This window comes from Anomaloglossus baeobatrachus, chromosome 7 (genome assembly GCF_048569485.1).
Source record: "Anomaloglossus baeobatrachus isolate aAnoBae1 chromosome 7, aAnoBae1.hap1, whole genome shotgun sequence".
Classification (NCBI taxonomy): Eukaryota; Metazoa; Chordata; class Amphibia; order Anura; family Aromobatidae; genus Anomaloglossus; species Anomaloglossus baeobatrachus.
In genome coordinates this window covers 225002390-225023888 of record NC_134359.1, presented here as the reverse complement: position 1 = coordinate 225023888, position 21499 = coordinate 225002390, and the positions used below count along the sequence as shown (strand labels likewise).

Below are 21499 nucleotides of genomic sequence, written 5' to 3'. Positions count from 1 at the left end.
TAATATTTCATTAGTCGTCCCGAAGAGTAGCAGCCATTGGATGACACCACATGAATGAGAATACAACATTTCAACCGTGTAGTCAACACAGCAAATAAGATCGTCAAGAAAATCTCCAGGGGAAAGTACATGGGTAGTTTTACACATTGGGATTACACCTTTTTTTGCAGGAATTTTTGATACAGTAAAAATCAGACCGCTGAATGTTCTGTAAGTCAACAGTGAGTTTTAAAAAGTAAAAAATGTAGAATAAGAAATCTGCCTGAGTCATCACAGTAAGGGGTAAGTCTCTTTGGCTATGTGCACACTGAGTCTATTTGCTGAGTTTTTGAAGAAGAAACGGAGCAGATACTCAAAGTATATGAAGTGTTTTGAATGTGTCTACTCCGTATCCATTGCAAAAACTGTTCGTAAAACTCCTAGTTCACAAAGCCTTAAATTAAACCGGTCATGAACCCAAATGCTATAAACCTGCAGATATGGGGTCAATCTGCAGATAATTAGCATTCTAAAGTCATGTTACCGCTGCACTGAAAGCCCGGCCACCAGGGGCATATGAACTTTTTTCCTACTGGCAGCCTCGGTCATGAACAGCCGGGGGAGTCACACAGATATCCCGCAGCTGTTCGCTGATTTGTCACAACCACGACTTCTCTAGCACCCCCCTTGTCTGCAGGCCGCTTTTGGTACTGCAGGACAATGCATAAGATGAGGCTGCTGAGCTGATAATGCCAAATATTGGAGGTCTCACAGGAAGGGTAAATGTATATATATCACCGATTCCGGCTAATGGAATATATATATATATATTTAATATATATATATATAAATATAATATAATATAATATAATATAATATAATATAATATAATATAATATAATATAATATAATATAATATAATATAATATAATATAATATAATATAATATAATATAATATATATATATATATATATATATATATATATATATATATATATATATATATATATATATATATATATATATACACCCCTCGGTACCCTTAATGATAGCACTGCAATAATTCTATGCAATAATAATTACGCTGCCACCACCCAGCTTTTTCGGGATAGCTGGGGACCCGTTTCAGATAGCATAAGGCCCTTTGGGCTTTTTGGATTCGTATATAAAGCATGAGGAAAGAAGCTATTAAATGTTATATATTTAATCCGAAAATAGGCAGTGTTTAAAAAAAATATACAAGAATTTACAAAAGGGACCAATACAATTGCAGTATAGACAGTTACATAAAAATAAAAAGGTATACACGTGATACTTACTAACCTCGTGCCATAGAAGTGACGTCTGAATTTATGGAGGGAGGGACTCCAAGAGAAGAAGATGTTATAAATCGGCCAGCATTACCCTTACTGATGCCCTTCAGTACTGACTGAGCCCCCCAGAAAGGAGCTAGTCTCTTTTATGCCTTAGGTAACCCCCCCTTCTCTGTGACCTCATTTTACAGTCTCTTGTGGGCTGTGCCGAGATTGTCCCAAAGGTTCCTTAATTCTAGTTTTTCACATATCTTTGCCCCTTGGCCACTCAGGTGAAAGATATTAGCGTCATATTTTATATCTCGATTTTACATTTACATAGATACCAAATACAACGCATCTAGCACGATTTTACTGGCCAATACTTATTTGACGTGATACCGGCGATCTCCCCGTCAAGTGAAACTGTGCGCTGGGTTAAGCACTCCACAGGGATTCTGTCAATATGTTTTTCATTTTTCTAGCATTAACGTAGCGCTTAAAAACTGTTTTGGAAGTTTTCCCTCCAATAGAACAAAGGATTGTCTTTCTCTGCATCCCTTGGCTGTAGCTGTACCATCACCCAAAGTCATAAATACCTAAACTTTCAGGCCGATCAGATAATCGTCATGACGATCTGTGGCTGATGGCAGAGAAGAGGGGCGTGAGGACCCTTCAAGAGTTTTACATGACACTCTGGCTTTCAGTCAGACGCACGGCTGGTATGGCATCAGTTACCGCTCAGTGCATAGTGAGTGGTAGCTGCGTCCCAGTACTGAATGACATCCAGAACTATACTGATGCATTGCTGAGCCAGATAACAATAGCAAGGAGTAAGGACGGGACTCCGCACCAATTCAAGGATAGAAAAAATATAAACCCAACGAAAAATATATAAAAAAGTGTAGAAACTTTATTCAACGATTAAAAATCCAAGAAAAAAAATCATTGATTCCATAAAAACATCAAGCCATCATCGATTCCATGAAAACATCATGGCTTGATGTTTTTATCCCGTCCTTACTCCTTGCTATTGCCTCTACGGACCTGCCTGTCCGGTGGACATCCTGCATCCCACCTGAACTGAGCGGATACATATACGGGTGAGGTGAATTTTTCTTTCTTTGAGCCGGATAACAGTCAGCCCCAAGGGTGCAATTACAGCTGCGTGTTTTGAATAATCAGACAAAACAATCCCTGATCTCGGGGAGACCAGCCAGAGAAAACACTGCCGGCAGCCATCAAAGGCGCTCAACACAGTGGAATCCTAGGTGCATTGCCCCCTGGGAAGTATGCAAATCAAAAAAGGTCCGTGGAGCCTCTGTTAGGAGTCTCGACACATAAAATAGCCAGATATGCCTCCGGGAAGGACGTAGCCAAGGAGCAGCTCTTTTTAAAAAGACCACCATAACCACCATATTAAGTGGCCCTTTTAGTCAATATCCAACTCTTTGACAAGTTTAAAGATATGACAAGGGAAATACCAAGGCCAGGTATCCATCCACAGACAGCTATTTCGGGGAATTGCCCCTCATCAGTGTGGAGTAGGATTCTGGCCTTCCCGGAGGGATATCTGGCTATTTTCTGTGTCCAGATTCCTAACATAGGCTCCACGGACCGGTTTTGATTTGTTTTGAATAGTCAGCCTGGAGGAACATGGTCCTTGTGTCACAACAATGTCAGCTAATCTAAAGATTTTGGGAGGTGAAAGGCGGATTTTAGGGCACCCATACGGTGGCCCTGCGATAATGAAATAACCACTTCAACTCTACGTGCTGGTGTTGCTCTCCATGGACTAGATTTACAAGCCCTGGCAGAACGTACCTGATCATTGGCACCATTTTGCTGCTAAGACTGTATGGCACCCAACATCAGAATGCAGAAGCCAATTCTCATATTTCCACGTCTGGGTGTTGGTCTCCAAGACAAACAGCTTCTGGGTCTCTACTACTGAGTACTGCTGCCATAAGATTAATTCTCCACCCTGGATCTGCTTTTTGTAACTGAACTGCATTGAAGTGCTGACCCATTATGCTTCTACTCTCCCTGCCGATACCCTTGTGGAGCTGCAGATATGATTGGTTGTGAGCAGAGCAATTCATGGTCTGTAAACTTGTGCAGTTAATTTGCTGGCAGTTGGAGGACTGGTAGTGATGAGTGGACTTTACCCTGCATTTCAGTCCTCACAGTACTTCACCTGAATAAGCTCACTTGGCATAGAGACGGTTATATGCATGTGTGCACAGTGTTCACAGCTACAAGATTATCAAAATAATCACTATTGGTGCACCAACCTGTATCTGTATATAACCAGGCCGGGATTAGGTCTGTAAAACTAACATGCCTTGACAGACAGTTCTCGCCATAGTTTGGGATAAAAGCTCATGCTCTAATTTCTCTGAGCTGACATTGCACAATCTACAATTCCAGTGAATTTCATGTTTACAGGGGCCTGGCTGCCTTCTGGAATATTGAGACGTGACGGCTCATACTGAAGACCTAAAATGCTATATTATCCAGCGTGCGACTGCCCAAGCAGCATCTATATTTTTTATACACTGGATCTCTGTAACTAGAACTCCCTCTTTCAAAGAGGAGCAACAAACAGACGTTGGCAGCAGCTCTAAAGCTCATGGAGTTTGCGTACATGTCTACTCAAGATATAACGAAGTCCTCTAAATCACAAGCCAAGGGAACACCAACCCAACCAAGCTCACCTCTCAATGCGGACACTGAAACGGGCAGTCAACTAATGCTCCAACAAGTGCAATTATTTGCATCCATTGCCAAATGTAAATCCATGCTCATCAACAAAAAAAATTGCGGTGGGCGTAAACGTGGGCCTACTACGACAAGTTCTGCATAGACCGGGGAAATGAGATAAGGACTCCAAACAGAAATTGCAATTATAGGACAATGCTCACCCCTGCCACCACTCCATGAGAAAATTTACTCCTTGCAGTGGACAGCTCTTCTCTGGCACTAAAAAGGCAGAACTTTGTTCTGTGCGCACTTACCGGGTTTTGCCGCGGATTTTCCGCGGATTTGCTGCATGTTTCGCTGCAGAAAATGTTCATAACATCTCTGCAGTGAATCACCAGCAAATCCTATGGAGAAAAAAAATCCTGTGCGCACTGGGCGGAATTTGACAGCTGCATGTTTTGCTGCGGGAATCCCGCAGCAAAAACAAGTGCATGTCACTTCTTTTCCGCACATCGCTGCGGGATTTCACTCCATTGACTCCAATGTTAATCATGAAATCCCGCAGGGAATAACGCAGGCAGCAAATTCTGTGCGGTTCACTGCGTTTTCCTGCGTTATTCCCTGCGGTATTTCGCAGTTTACCTCCGGTAATGTACATCGCTTGTCTGCGGTTTGCAGGGAAGTGATGTCATTACAGGAAGAGGAAGCAAAGCAGAGAGTAAACACATACACATCACAGACACAGACATCACAGACACAGATAGACATCACAGACACATAGAACACACATAGAAAGAAAACGGAAATATAGAAAACAAAGAACGTGGGCTCCGCTGCATATTTACCTTCCAGCCGAGGTAAGCACACAGCGGCGGCCCGGTATTCTCAGGCTGGGGAGGGAGAGGGGCAGGGTTAATGTCCCCCGCCTCACTCCCCTTCCGGCAGCCGAGAATATCAGCCGCAGCTGCCCCGGGACTGTCGCATGCATTATGCGGCAGCACCGGCGTGTCCTCGGCTCTTCTTGCCGCTGTGTAGCAGTGGCAGCAAGGTAATACAAGGGGTTAATGATGGTGGGGGACCACCGCCATTAACTCCAGGCTTGATCATGGCAGCGTCTATGTGACAGCTGACATGATCAACCCGTAAGTAAAGTGAAAAAAACACAGACACCGAAAAATCCTTTATTTTAAATAAAACAAACAAGCCTCGTTCACCATTTTATTAACCCCTCCCGCACCAAAGCTCCGGCGTAATCCACCGCTCCAACGTCCTGCGCTGCTTACATCCAGCCGCGACTGTCACAGACACAGAGCTGAATGAAAGCAGCAGACAGCAGAGGTAATTACCGGTCATTTCCCACGGCCGGTAATGTGAACTCACTGCCGACCGTGGGAAATGCAGCGATCTGTCATCTATCTATCTATCCCTCTGTCTGTCTGTCTATCTATCTATCCCTCTATCTATTCTTCTGTCTATCTACTATCTCAGAATTAAATGACTTTTTTTTTTTTTTTCAATGTGCTTTATTGCATTGAATGCAATAAAGCACATCCCAACCCGCACGCGGTAAAACCGCAGCAAACCGCATGCGGTTTTCGGGTGCGGTTTCCCGCGGTTTTTTACCGCGGGTGCGGTAATCTTTGAGAGCATGCGGAATTTTCTCAAGAAGAAGGGAATTTTGTTTACTTACCGTAAATTCCTTTTCTTCTAGCTCTAATTGGGAGACCCAGACAATTGGGTGTATAGGCTATGCCTCCGGAGGCCGCACAAAGTATTACACTCAAAAGTGTTAAGCCCCTCCCCTTCTGCCTATACACTCCCCGTGCTCCCACGGGCTGCTCAGTTTTGGTGCAAAAGCCAGAAGGAGGAAAAAGAATTATAAACTGGTTTAAAGTAACTTCAATCCGAAGGAATATCGGAGAACTGAAACCATTCAACATGAACAACATGTGTACACAAAAAAACAGGGGCGGGTGCTGGGTCTCCCAATTAGAGCTAGAAGAAAAGGAATTTACGGTAAGTAAACAAAATTCCCTTCTTCTTTGTCGCTCTATTGGGAGACCCAGACAATTGGGACATCCAAAAGCAGTCCCTGGGTGGGTAAAATAATACCTCGTAATAGAGCCGTAAAACGGCCCGTTCCTACAGGTGGGCAACCGCCGCCTGAAGGACTCGTCTACCTAGGCTGGCATCCGCCTAAGGATAGGTATGCACTTGATAGTGCTTCGTGAAAATGTGCAGGCTCGACCAGGTAGCCGCCTGACACACCTGCTGAGCCATAGCCTGGTGCCTCAAAGCCCAGGACGCACCCACGGCTCTGGTTGAATGGGCCTTCAGCCCTGAGGGAACCGGAAGCCCAGCCGAACGGTAAGCTTCGATAATTGGCTCCTTGATCCACCGAGCCAGGGTTGATTTGGAAGCCTGTGACCATTTACGCTGGCCAGCGACAAGCACAAAGAGTGCCTCCGAGCGGCGCAGGGGCGCCGTACGAGGAATGTAGAGTCTGAGTGCTCTCACCAGATCTAACAAGCGCAAATCCTTTTCACATTGGTGAACTGGATGAGGACAAAAAGAAGGTAAGGAGATATCCTGATTGAGATGAAAGGGGGATACCACCTTAGGGAGAAATTCCGGAACCGGACGCAGAACCACCTTGTCCTGGTGAAACACCAGGAAAGGGGCTTTGCATGACAGCGCTGCTAGCTCAGACACTCTTCTAAGTGAAGTGACTGCAACTAGGAAAACCACTTTCTGCGAAAGGCGTGAGAGAGAAATATCCCTCATTGGCTCGAATGGTGGTTTCTGAAGAACCGTCAGCACCCTGTTCAGAACCCAGGGTTCTAACGGCCGCTTGTATGGAGGGACGATGTGATAAACCCCCTGCAGGAACGTGCGTACCTGTGGAAGTCTGGCTAGGCGCTTCTGGAAAAAACACAGAGAGCGCCGAGACTTGTCCCTTAAGGGAGCCGAGCGACAAACCCTTTTCCAGTCCAGATTGAAGGAAGGACAGAAAAGTGGGCAAGGCAAAAGGCCAGGGAGAAATACCCTGAGCAGAGCACCACGACAGGAAAATTTTCCACGTCCTGTGGTAGATCTTGGCGGACGTTGGTTTCCTAGCTTGTCTCATAGTGGCAATGACGTCTTGAGATAACCTTGAAGACGCTAGGATCCAGGACTCAAGGCCACACAGTCAGGTTGAGGGCCGCAGAATTCAGATGGAAAAACGGCCCTTGAGATAGCAAGTCTGGTCGGTCTGGTAGTGCCTACGGTTGGCCGACCGTGAGATGCCACAGATCCGGGTACCACAACCGCCTCGGCCAGTCTGGAGCGACGAGGATGACGCGGCGGCAGTCGGCCCTGATCTTGCGTAACACTCTGGGCAACAGTGCCAGCGGAGGAAACACATAAGGAAGCTGAAACTGCGACCAATCCTGAACTAAGGCGTCTGCCGCCAGAGCTCTGGGACCTTGAGACCGTGCCATGAACATCGGTACCTTGTTGTTGTGCCGGGACGCCATGAGGTCGACGTCCGGCACCCCCCAGCGGCAACAGATCTCCTGAAACACGTCCGGGTGAAGGGACCATTCCCCTGCGTCCATGCCCTGGCGACTGAGATAATCTGCTTCCCAGTTTTCCACGCCTGGGATGTGAACTGCAGAGATGGTGGAGGCCGTGGCTTCCACCCACATCAAAATCCGCCGGACTTCCTGGAAGGCTTGCCGACTGCGTGTGCCGCCTTGGTGGTTGATGTATGCCACCGCTGTGGAATTGTCCGACTGAATTCGGATCTGCTTGCCTTCCAGCCACTGCTGGAATGCTTTCAGGGCAAGGTACACTGCCCGTATTTCCAGAACATTGATCTGAAGCGACGACTCTTGCTGGGTCCACGTACCCTGAGCCCTGTGGTGGAGAAAGACTGCTCCCCACCCTGACAGGCTCGCGTCCGTCGTGACCACCTCCCAGCATGGGGGTAGGAAGGATTTCCCCTTCGATAATGAAGTTGGAAGAAGCCACCACCGAAGGGAAGCTTTGGTCGCCTGAGAGAGGGAGACGGTCCTGTCGAGGGACGTCGGCTTCCTGTCCCATTTGCGTAGGATGTCCCATTGAAGAGGACGCAGGTGAAACTGCGCGAAAGGGACTGCTTCCATTGCTGCCACCATCTTCCCCAGGAAGTGCATGAGGCGCCTCAAGGGGTGTGACTGGCCTTGAAGGAGAGATTGTACCCCTTTCTGTAGTGACTGCTGCTTGATCAGCGGAAGCTTCACTATCGCTGAGAGGGTATGAAACTCCATGCCAAGATATGTCAGCGATTGGGCCGGTGTCAGATTTGACTTTGGAAAATTGATGATGCACCCGAAACTCTGGAGAGTCTCCAGGGTAGCGTCGAGGCTGTGTTGGCATGCCTCTAGAGAGGGTGCCTTGATCAACAGATCGTCCAAGTACGGGATCACCGAGTGACCCTGAGAGTGGAGGACCGCTACTACAGTAGCCATAACCTTGGTGAAAACCCGTGGGGCTGTTGCCAGGCCGAACGGCAGTGCCACGAACTGCAGGTGTTCGTTCCCTATGGCGAAGCGCAAGAAGCGCTGGTGCTCTGGAGCAATCGGTACGTGGAGATAAGCATCCTTGAAATCAATCGATGCAAGGAAATCTCCCTGGGACCTTGAGGCGATGACGGAGCGGAGGGATTCCATCCGGAACCGCCTGGTCTTTACGTGTTTGTTGAGAAGTTTCAGGTCCAGGACAGGTCGAAAAGACCCGTCCTTCTTTGGGACCACAAACAAGTTGGAGTAAAAACCGTGGCCCTGTTGCTGAAGAGGAACAGGGACCACCACTCCTTCTGCCTTCAGAATGCCCAGCGCCTACAGAAGAGCCTCGGCTCGCTCGGGAGGCGGGGATGACCTGAAGAATCGAGTCGGGGGACGAGAGGTGAACTCTATCTTGTAAGCGTGAGACAGAATGTCTCTCACCCAGCGGTCTTTTATTCGTGGCAGCCAGGTGTCGCAAAAGCGGGAGAGCCTGCCACCGACCGAGGATGCGGAATGAGGAGGTCGAAAGTCATGAGGAAGCCGCTTTGTTAGCTGCCCCTCCGGTGGTCTATTTCGGACGGGACTTAGACCGCCATGCATCAGAGTTCCTTTGCTCTTTCTGAGGCCTTTTGGACGAGGCGAATTGGGACCTGCCCGCGCCCCGAAAGGACCGAAACCTCGACTGCCCTCTCCTCTGTTGGGGTATGTTCGGTTTGGGCTGGGGTAAGGATGTATCCTTTCCCTTGGATTGTTTGATGATTTCATCCAAACGCTCGCCAAACAATCTGTCGTCACAAATTGGCAAACTGGTTAAGCGCTTTTTGGAAGCAGAATCTGCCTTCCATTCCCGTAGCCACAAGGCCCTGCGGAGTACCACCGAATTGGCGGCTGCCACCGCCGTACGGCTCTCAGAGTCCAGGACAGCATTACTAGCGTAAGACGCAAATGCCGAGGTCTGAGTGGTAAAGGACGCCACTTGTGGCGCGGACGTGCATGTGGCTGCTTCAATTTGCGCTTGATCTGCTGAGATAGCTTGTAGCGCCCATACGGCTGCGAATGCTGGGGCAAAAGAAGCGCCGATCGCTTCATAGATGGATTTCAACCAGAGCTCCATCTGCCTGTCAGTGGCATCCTTGAGTGAACCCTCATCTTCCACTGCAAGTATGGATCTAGCCGCTAGTCTGCAGATTGGAGGATCCACTTTGGGACACTGAGTCCAACCTTTAACCACGTCAGGTGGAAAGGGATAACGTGTATCCTTAAGGCGCTTAGAAAAACGCTTATCTGGACAAACATGGTGATTCTGGACTGCCTCTCTGAAATCGGAGTGGTCCAGAAACATACTCGGTGTACGCTTGGGGAACCTGAACCGGAATTTCTCCTGCTGAGAAGCCGACTCCTCTGCTGGAGGGACTGAGGGAGAAATATCCAGCATTTGATTGATGGATGCAATAAGATCGTCCACTATGGCGTCCCCGTCTGGAGTATTAAGATTGAGAGCGCCCTCAGGATTTCATCAACCCGAGATTCCCCTCGCTGAGACCCTGAACAATATGATGATGTCGAGGGAAAATCTAAGCGAGCTCGCTTAGTCGGTCTGGGGCTGGGGTCTGTGTCAGAACCCTCAGCCTGGGATCTATGAGATACCCCGGGAGGACATTGTTGGTCCAACTGAGGGGGGCCAGGGAACAAAGATTCAACAGAGTCCCTGTGCTGAGATACCGGCCTGTACTGCAAGGCTTTTAGTATCTTAGCCATAGTCTCAGAGAGTTTTCAAACTCTGTCCCCGTCACCTGGACATTGTCAGCAGGTGGCTCCCCCTGGGCCCCTCTTAGTAGAGGCTCTGGCTGAGTAAGTGTCACAGGGCCCGAGCACTGTACACAATGAGGGTCAGTGGAACCTGCCGGTAGCGGGGTCGTACATGCGGCGCAGGCAGCATAATAAGTCTGTGTTTTGGCACCCTTTTGTGGGCGCCATGCTATTATCTTCCCTGAGCATACACAATAGGGTTTATAGCTAGAAATCAACTGTGCACTATACAGTGTAAAATAAACATAATATGATACACTACTGCACAATGGGGCTAGCACCACAGGTGCTTGCCACCAGAGTCCCTGCCTGGGTCTCCCAGATTTTTGTCCGAGGAGCTGACAGGAATGCTTCCTGAGGAGAGGAGGGAGTGACCCAGAAAAAGTGCGGGAACTGGAGCAGCACTGTGCACAGTGAGGGGAGTGGAGTATGCAAAGCATGCTCCAGCCCTCAGTGCTGCTCGTTCTGTGCAGCTTCCCGCCCTTCCCCTGCCTGTCAGGGCTATGGGCGGGAGGAAAGGAAACTAGGCCGCAAACAAGCCGGGGACTCTAGTAATAAACGCGGCCGCCGTAAAAGCGCGGCCGGCGTGGAAGTCCCCGGCGCACTACAAGTCCCAGCCGCGCCGCAGTGTCCAAGGCAGCGGCGGTCAAAGCGGCAGTCCCTATACATAAACACACTCAGCAACGCTGAGTGTGTAATGGCACATATTAACCTGGGCAGCGCCGCGGTCCCGGGTGCACTAGCACACCCAGCAAAGCTGGAGTGTTGCTGTGCGCGGTCCCCACGGGGACACAGAGTACCTCCAAGTAGCAGGGCCATGTCCCTGAACGATACCCGGCTCCTATCCAGCAGGCTCCACAGGAGTTGTGGATGAAGCACGGTCTCATGTGCCTGGAGACCGATAGGATCCCACTTCCACCAGAACCCAGAGGGGGATGGGGAAGGAAAACAGCATGTGGGCTCCAGCCTCCGTACCCGCAATGGGTACCTCAACCTTAACAACACCGCCGACAAAAGTGGGGTGAGAAGGGAGCATGCTGGGGGCCCTATATGGGCCCACTTTTCTTCCATCCGACATGGTCAGCAGCTGCTGCTGACCAATCTGTGGAGCTGTGCGTGCGTGTCTGACCTCCTTCGCACAAAGCAAAAAACTGAGCAGCCCGTGGGAGCACGGGGAGTGTATAGGCAGAAGGGGAGGGGCTTAACACTTTTGAGTGTAATACTTTGTGCGGCCTCCGGAGGCATAGCCTATACACCCAATTGTCTGGGTCCCCCAATAGAGCGACAAAGAAAATTCCATTTCCCAGTGCGCACATAGCCTTAAGGGGCATTTACGCTGCAAGATATTCTTGAACGAGTGTTAAATATTTAGATTCTGGAGTTTCGAGTGCATACAAACAGCTTGATGTCTATGTGAAGCAATGGATCAAGGAACTATCCATACATCTTAATTTTTAGTAGCCTACGTGGAAGATGTCTAAGATTACATGAAGAGACAGAAGGATTTGTGGTTAGTTCTCTAAAATGTTAGGAACAACCTTGCCCATGCTTCATTTAGCTTATTACACGCAGCAGCAGCTTTTGCTGCTTCATAAGACATATTTGTAAGTGTGATCACAATATGGTAGTGGATCCAGTCATTGACCACGGGCATTACACTACTAAGCGGGGTAAAGGCCACTGAACCTCCACAGTTGTTTCTGACCGTGATGAGTAGGACGGATGTATTGTGCATTATTATCATCTTTTTAGCACAATCTGGTACAAAAAAAAACAATGTTTCCAGACTTGTTATTACTGAGCAACACAGCATGCACATTGATGGGCAAACAGACACAACAGCCACAGAATTAGGTTTAGCAACAAGATGGGAAATTTGTGCAGACTGGAAATACGTTGGAATTGCACTGGGAAAAATTGGGGATAGTGCTCTGCAATGTGAAGTGAAAGTGTCTGTGTTACAGAACATGTCAAAAAGTTGTCACTGCAGTCTGAGCCAGATAGAAGAGACAGGAACAGTAAGCAACAACTATAAATCACTTTATATAACTGTACTGTAATCACTTATACAATCTTCAGAACTGGTAACCACCATTATATGGTCCATGTGGTAATATTGGTATTTTTACAGAATTTTTTGTAAATGGTGGTATAATTCAGTTAGGGGTACAGAATATTTGCCTTTCCCTGGGGTCGGGCACCCCACGCTCTGGCATGGTCTTAACCCCACTGATCACTTTAGGGATGAAATAGAGCAGAGATTGCAAGCCAGGCCTTCTAGACCAAGTAAAGGCCCTTCTGGATGAATCAGGGAAAATTCCCACAGACATACTCCAAAATCAGACAGAAATCCTTCTTAGAAGAGTGGGAACGGTTATAGATGTAAATAGGGGGCTGACTCTTTATTGAGGGATTTAAAACGTGATGTCATAAAGGCTCCTGTAGGTACAATGTGTAGGTATCCCAATACTTTTGTCCATGCAGTGCATATATATCTCAGCTCTTGCCCATGAATATTTGAGTCCTTTCATAAAAAAAAAGTGTTTGTTAAGAGCCTGAAGCTCGATCCACTACAATGTAGAGTACCACAATTACATTATCTCACCTTCAGTCTCACCAAGGGGTTTTGCTCCTTTTGAGCCAATCTCTGCACCTTTCGCCTTATCAGGGTCTTCATGGCCATCCTCGGTGGGCTTGTCCTCCTCTTCTTCCTCACCCACATTTTTGTAGTTCGGCCTCTTTTGCAGCTTCTTTTTCCCTCTTTGCCGATTAATTTCAAGGGATTTCTCTAGACTTTCTTGAGGCTTTATGAAACGTCTAATGCTGGATTCTCCCTACAATTAAAACACACAAAAGCTGCAAATTAGAAAAGAAATGAATGATAAGGAAATTTAGAATGTCAGAATTGGGATGACCAGCAACACCAGCCACAGCCCATGAACAGAAGTGGGAGATACTGTAAGAAAACCGTGCAGCTCAGCCTTTTTCAGCTGTTCCCAAAGCTCCACCTCTAGTGATCGGTGACTAGATGGAGGGTGAAAACCTCCATTAAAGAGCAACTTGTCTTTTTTTTCATAAATCAATATTACACATGACAGTGAGACACTTCATAATATATCTTTTTAGAGAAACCCAACTCTTTCTCCTCCAGGACTGATCTTTCATTCTCAAAATTAATTCATTGGTAAAATGTCTTCAGTGAACACAGATTTCAACTAATGAGATAGGAAATGACGGTTAGTGGTCACACATTTTTATGTAGAAGAAATGCCTCTAGCTAGCTCCTCCCTCCTCCTCCTCCATAGAATCTTATAAACACTAGCTGCCATCTCCTATTTCAGTAACGGAAAAATTCTCCCTACACTGAACCCAAATTTTACCCATAAATTGAGAGTGAAAGCTCAATCCTAAGCTTGGCCCACACTTGCATCATGGATGCCTTTCATAATGGAAACCAGAAAGTAATGCTCGACTTTTCCTACCATGGTGTCCGAGGAGTCCTTTTGCTTCTCATTGTATCCTACTTACTTGTAATGTGATCTGTTGGGTTTAGCTATAGCGCAGGCAGCAAATTGTTCCTATCAAATCTCAAGGAGCATGTGATAGAGCAACAATTCAAATCTACAACTTATACAAGAGCCTCATAGCTAAAGCTTTTAGGGTCTACAATGTAATTGCACCTATAAGACATTTGTAATTGGATAACCTGGTAGATACAAAGCAATACAGCCGGATTTCAGAAAATTGTGTCCAACATCTGCTTATCTGTCTCATGACAGACGAGGGAATTTAGACAAGGAGACTGCTATAATTAAAAAAAATAAATAATAAATAGGAGAGAAGGATGATTAGAGGTTATTCCGCGCTGCGAGTCAATAGTAATGCTGTGCATTATTAAAAAAAAAAACAAAAACATGGTTTATTGATTCAACGCGTTTCGAAGCTCACTCACTTAAATTGAAAAAAGGAGGAAAAAAAAACAAAAAACCAAAAAACAAAAAACCCATAAGATTGTGGCTTTATTTTTTCCTAATGTAGAAACGATTGGGGGGGGGGGGTTCCCTGATGAAGAAGTGAGTTCCAGGGATTGTAGTTTTTCTTTTTCCCATTGAAGAGGAGAGTTCCAGTGATTATGGTTTTCTTTACCTGATGAAGAAGCGAGTGTGGAGACACGGGGGTCAGTGGGTGCTCTCGTCTGCTGGCCCGGCGGCCTTTAGAAAGACAGCATGGCCCAGGGCTCATCCCAACAGAATGCCCGACCTCCTTAACCGTGGGCGGAACACTACTCAGACAACATAGGATGAGGGAATCACAATATTAATACTTTATTGGATCCCCAAACAATTAACGGCACATAGCGCATAACCAGCAAAACCACAGAATGTAACCGGCAACAGTTTCTCACCCTTCCGCTGGCTCACCAGGGATTACAATTTCCATGCCTCAGAGCTTCCAGGGTCATTTACTCCAATCCAGCAGCACCACGCTTTCGGCGGGCACCCACCGAGAATGGAATAATGCCAGATTTAAGAAGCTGGCTGAGGGCCGCAAAGCCTGTAGTCAGGTGACGGGATTGTCCCAAGCTGGATTCCTTCCTTAGGTAGTCCTTGATATCTTAGCCGAATCCTTGCATTCGCTGCTGAAGTCCATGTAGTAATATAATCCAGGTTTGGTTATGGCTTGCCAATCGGATCCGCAGATCATAGATTGGTATCATGTAGCAAGAGTCTAGCCAGGCAATGGACAGTCCTTCTCATACCACTGAGCTCTCATTCAGACCATTGGGGTCTTCACGATCGGTGGATTAGACTGGGCTCTTATTGGCTAGATTTCAAGCCGTATACAAAATATCCCTAGTAGTAATAGTCTCTGGCAGAGACAGCTAAGTTACATTACATCTAGCAATACACATAGTAATACAATGGGAGGTTCGCATAATTGATTTGTCTGGGTATCTGACCTTCACTGGCCAAGGCAATTACATGAGTCAAAAAGAACTTTAACACTAGACTCCTAAAGCTGGGTTTACACGCTGCAACATCGCAAAGGACATCGCTGTAACGTCACCGGTTTGGTGACGCAATAGCGACCTCCCTAAGTCTCTGCTAAGTCTCTGGTGAGCGTTCAAACAGGCAAACCTGGCCAACAACTCAACAGCGATCCGGACCTGCAGAGCGACCTAGCTGGTTGTTGGGGACGTTGATAAGCAGCCTTTTGAAAGGGAAGTTGCTAACAAAGTCGCTGAAAAGGCTTCACACACTGAAACTTCATGCTGCACAGCGGGAAACAAAGGACCTAGGAATGGTCCTGAACGATTTGTAACGATTACAACTTCACAGCAGGGGCCAGGTCGCTGATAGGATTCACACACTGCAACATCGCAAACAACATCGCTATTGCGTCACAAAACCGGTGACGTTACAGCGATGTCGTTTGAGATGTTGCAGTGTGTAAACCCAGCTTAAGAGTCTTGTAGAAACAATGAGGGGCTTATCTCCCGTTTATAAACAAAACTATCATCATGTCTGGCTGAATTTTAAGAAGCTTAACCCATGCTAGGCACTGACAGAGTCCATGTCGTCACAGCGAGTTCCAATGATTGCGGTTTTTCTTTTTCCTGATGAAGACGAGAGTTCCAGTGATTGTGGTCTTTTTCCCAAAAAAGAAGCGAAGCAGCTGCAAAACGCGTTGAATCAATAAACATCTTTTTTGTAATAACGCAGCATCATTATTGACCGGCAGCATGGATTAACCATTAATCATCCGTCTTTCCTACTTATCAGCCCTCTGAGCCTGTGCAGCGGTCATCTATATGCCTTATTTGTTCCACCAAAGTGAGCACATATGATCATTTATATCTATTTTTTTCTCAGATAAACCCAGTCTGCTGTCTCTCCCTCTTAATAAAAAAGGCACTCTTTACCTATATATAAAAATATATACATACATATACACACACATATATAATATATATATATATATATATATATATATATATATATATATATATATATATATATATATACATATATATATATATATACACACACACATATATATATATATATATCTACATATACATATGTACATACACATACATACATACATACATACATACATACACACACACACACACATATATATATACAGATTTCCACTGAAGACACAAAATTTCTATTTTGGGTGCTTACATGTAATCACGTGAACTAGTGGTGTGTTGTGCAGTCACCAGTTAATCCCACACAACCAAAAAAACTGCATCAAAAAAGGTTGCACACTAGTTACAAGAAAGAATACACCTGTGGGACATAATGAGATGGTAAAGTCTCAAACTAGAAACCACACACCAGAAAAAAGAAAAACTCACACGGATATATTTCAGGTACTGTGGGGGCTGAGATGTCACAAGTGTTAAAAATCAAGTTCATCTACCGCATACAATTCACTTTTTGACTTTACTTTGCATGACATGTCGGTAGCTAGCTACTTCTCAGTAGAAGACCCTCTCATTCTTTCCATATTACGCCTTAAGTTTAGACTGAAGGTACAGGCAATTTAGACGGTGGGAACGACACAAATTGAACAAAAAGGAGACTAGCTGATAGATTTCAGAAACGTGTGGAACTTTCTCTTTCTAACATTAGGTTTCACAATGTTGATTACCATGCGGTGCACAAATGATTCTGTACATTTTAGGTCATGGAAAGTAACAGCAATGATCGCGCCCCATATCGGCACTAACGATCCAGAAAATTCACTGCGTTTTAACAGAAATATGTAGATAATTTGATAAGTGACAAATTAAGAGGATGTCACCATGATGAAAGAAGTATGGCGAGTGACCCAACATATCAATTTTAAGAAATACTTGGATTGCAGACAGACCGGTCTTGGCAATATCTACATTGACAAAAGACAGGATATAAGCTGTTCAGTGACTCCATGTATATGACTTGATCAACAATATTCATTTTGAGCAAAATAATTTTCCAAACGCTTTCATTAGGATACAGGTGTCCTCTGTTGCCACATACTACGTTTTAAGTTAATTGAATTAGAAATTATTTAAAGATAGAGTGTTGGCTAATGAGTATACTATAATAAACTGTACTTTATGTGTATATCTTCATTATATTGTACATGGCTGAGGTAAAGTAATATATGCTTTGTTGACGGGTAGGGATCGGAACTTATTTGTGCTGGAAATTGCATGTTTGTTAATAAACTCAAAAAATTGTCGATTAAAAAAAATATATTTGATTTTCAAGTAATATTTTCCTTTCCTTAAAACATTGCAATGAGCTATTTCTGCTAGAAACTTGTGAAAAGATTGACAAATAGGTGTAATCACTATTTTGTCATCGAGATGTTGTCACTGGTGTGTCATGGATGACAGACAGTCCTGTGGTCTCTGGTAATAAAAGGTCACAACGTTTGGCGGCACAAAATGATCCCTGACTTTCTATTGATCCTGCTGTTAGCATTCAGTGTACTAGGTATCTCCTCTGGTAGGTAATCATCCTTTTTCCTTTAGGACCCTGTGGAGCTCCTCTTCCCTTCAGTTGCTATTGTATTTCCTCTTGGCTTTAAATGCTCTGATTTTTCCTGTACTTATACTGATGAGATTCAGTTCCTTCACAAGCTTTGAATGCAAACAGGCGGCTTGCACTCGTCTGTAGGATCGTTGCTGCTCTTTGCTGAACTTCTTTCTGAGGCATCTGGAGATAAGTTATTCATGCGTTTTCCCCGTGTGTACTCCCTATGTTAATGTTTAGTGGGGTTGACAAAGAGCTCATCCCACCTGTTCCCTATTTAGGGTTATCCTATGGTCAGGTATGCACAACCTATCTAGGGTGGTGAGGGACCCCTGGGGCCAGCGATAGGTTTAGTCAGGGGTCACCATCTCCCCCTTCCCTAGACACAGGGCTTCCCTTCCCTTTTGCCATTCGCTTAGTACTCCCCCGTACCTAGCGTGACAGATATGTCTCCTTTTGGCCACAGTCACATCAGTGGAGTCCATGTCAAAACTGTGCCAGAATATAAGATACAAAGGCCAATCTTTATGAGGAAAAAACTATTTTGGTTTCAATCATGCACAAAAATTGTTCCAATGGTCTTGTGGCTTGTCCAGGTGATCTTTAGCAAACTGCATACTGGCAACAATGTTCTTTTTGGAATGCAATCCTGCCATGCACAACATTATTGTTTAGTGTCCTCCTGATGGAGTCATTAACATTAGCTAATATGACAGGTGGTCAGCTTATTAGAGGTCGTTTTGGTTCGTGTCCTCGCCAGACTATTATTTGTCTTGCTCTTGGAGTGATCTTTGTTGGTTGACAACTCTTGGAAAGGGAAATAATGGAAATGGATTTTCTTCCATTTGTACAGAATCTGTCTGACTGTGGATTGGTGGACTTCAAACTGACGAGCATCAAGAACTCTTCATCTGAGGCCCTCAGGAATCTCCTTTGATCGTACCCTAATACACATCCACAAATGTGTTGTGACGAGCAGACTTCGATAGATCCTTGATCTTTAAATAAAAGAGGTCACCCACTTACACCCGATCATACCAATGATTGAAACACCACACTGTCACCTTCCAAATATTTTCTAAACCTAAAAAGGTTCACACACTTTTGCCACTTACAGACTTAATGTTAAGTCACTATCCTCATTTTAAAAAAATTACACTCATTTTTTTGCTCATTTAATTTTTTTGGTTCTCCATCTACTATTAAGTCCGATTTATGCAGAAATAAGTAAAATTCTAAAAAAGATTGATAAACATCCAGGCACCATTTTATTATTTAAAATCATAAGGTTATCCTTTCCACTTCAAAAGTTTTCTTGTACTTTAGCTACAGGAATGATTGTTTAGTCAACACAGTCACACTTCATTACTTCCTATCCTTACCTGAGAAAATTACAGCCAAGATGGCCAAGAATACAGACTCCACATGGATTGTAACTGTGAAGGAATTTACAGACTAAAACATTTTTGGGGTGCAATGAGGAAGAATATTCCGGGCTCAAATTTAATCTATATGCAACTTGCTTCCCAACCAAGATTTATCGTTCCTTCCAACCCGTTCATGATTTCCCCATATGTAATGCATATGTATAGGAAAAGCATTCGACCAATCCTACAAAATGATTGACCCACTTCTTTGCCAAATTTTTATGAGAAAAAAAAATTGACAGATTTTCTAGTAACAGAATTTTGTTTTCCAGCTGTTCCCCTTAATATAAAACGGGAGAAATAATATTTTACACATCAGCAATTTTCTAATTAAATATTTCTAAAGATGCTATTGACATGATCTGCTAACCAGATGTAGGTAACAACCTATCCAAAACCACAGATGTACATAAATTCATTGATGTGTGATAATGAAAAATGACAGGTGAAAAAGCATATAACATGCTTACTGAAATGTATTTAATACTTCATACAAAAGCCTTTGCTGGTCATGACAGCTTCAAGATGCCTCCTGTATAGATAAACTAGTCGCATACATTGCTCAGCTGTGATTTTGGTCCATTCTTTCAAACACTCATCAAATCCTGGAGGTTGAGTGCATTATTAAATTCTGTTCTTTGAAACAATTGACCCTGCAAATTCAAGGTCTTTCTGTAGCTCAATAGAAGTGGTCTTTGGCTCTTGGACAACCCTTCTGATAATTCTTTTCACTCCACTATCTGAAATCTTGTGGGGACCAACTGGCCGTTTCTGGCTTATGGTGAAATTATGTTCCTTCCACTTACAGATTAAGGCCTCAACAATGCTCACTGGAACCTTCAGTAGTTTAGAAATTCTTCTGTAACCAATGCCAACAGTATGCTTTGCAACAATAAGGTTGAAAAGGTCTTGAGACCGCTCAGTGGTTTTACCGATCATGAGAAGTTTCTTGTGTGGCACCTTGGTAATGAGACACCTTTTTACAGGACATCAATTGAAACAGTTTATATTTTTCGCCAACTAACAGGATTGCTTTATAGTAACTGATACATTGCACCTTGTGCCATGACTTTCCATGTCTTTTTGCACGTCTGTTTCTTCATGTGCTCAATACCTTTCCCTATGTAATTTCTTATTATTACACATCACTACATTTATGAACATCTATGATTTGATTTGTTTGCTTGTGTGGACTGGAAGGGTTTTTGCCGACATCTGGTGACAAATTTTTGTCAATAGCACCTTTAGAAATATATTTACTTGGTGACGTGTTAAATGTTTAAAGTATTTCACCTCCTGTTTAAGAGAATCACTGCCTTAGGCTCAACTGAGCATCAAATGGAGTCATCCTTTTCTGTAACTTTGGGGTCCATTATAAAGTCACAGCTAGGAATCTCGACTCGATGTAAAATGGTCTGTCAGTCTGATAGTAGGAGAAGGCAATAAGTGTTAAACTACCAGAATTTCTATTTAAGAGTGTAAGCCGATTGACATTCCCAACGGAAAAAGTAAAGCCAGCCATATTTGTTGCCATGTATCTTTCAGAAAAAAGGGCCAACTAAGATAAACAAGTGCATCTCTGTAAATTAGAATATCATGAAAAAGTTAATTTCAGTAATTCAATACAAAAAGGGAAACGCATATATTATATAGAGTCATTACACACAGAGGGATCTATTTCAAGTGTTTATTTCTGTTAATGTTGATGATTATGGCTTATAGCCAATGAAAACCCAAAAGTCATTATCTCACAAAATAAGAATATTATAAAAGACCAACTGAAAAAATGATTTTAAACTCAGAAATGTTGGCGCCTACTGAAAAGTCTGTACAGTAAGTGCCCTCAATACTTGGTCGGGGCTCCTTTTGCATGAATTACTGCATCAATGCGGTGTGGCATGGGGGCGATCAGCCTGTGGCACTGCTGAGGTGTTATTGAAGCCCTGGTTGCTTTGATAGCAGCCTTCAGCTCGTCTGCATTGTTGGGTCTGCTGTCTCTCATCTTCATCTTGACAATACCCCATAGATTCTCTAAAGGGTTTGGGTGAGTTTGCTGGCCAATCAAGCACAGTGATACTGTGGTTATTAAACCAGGTATTGGTACTTTTAGCAGTGTGGATAGGTGCTAAGTCCTGCTGGAAAATATAATTTCCATCTCCAAAAAGCTTGTCGGCAGAGGGAAGCATGAAGTGCTCTAATATTTTCTAGACTTTGGTCTTGATAA

The 21499-nt window shown here is 44.6% G+C and overlaps 1 protein-coding gene across 6 annotated transcripts in view; it reads right to left on the bottom strand.

Moving 5' to 3' along the window:
• Positions 1–21499, bottom strand: part of CLEC16A (C-type lectin domain containing 16A) — a 429136-nt gene that overhangs the window by 283597 nt on the left and 124040 nt on the right. For all 6 annotated transcript variants that reach the window (XM_075317924.1, XM_075317919.1, XM_075317920.1 and 3 more), the window contains exon 10: positions 12919–13147. In XM_075317924.1, coding sequence (XP_075174039.1) covers positions 12919–13147 — 229 coding nt within the window. The remainder of the gene's footprint in view (positions 1–12918; positions 13148–21499) is intronic.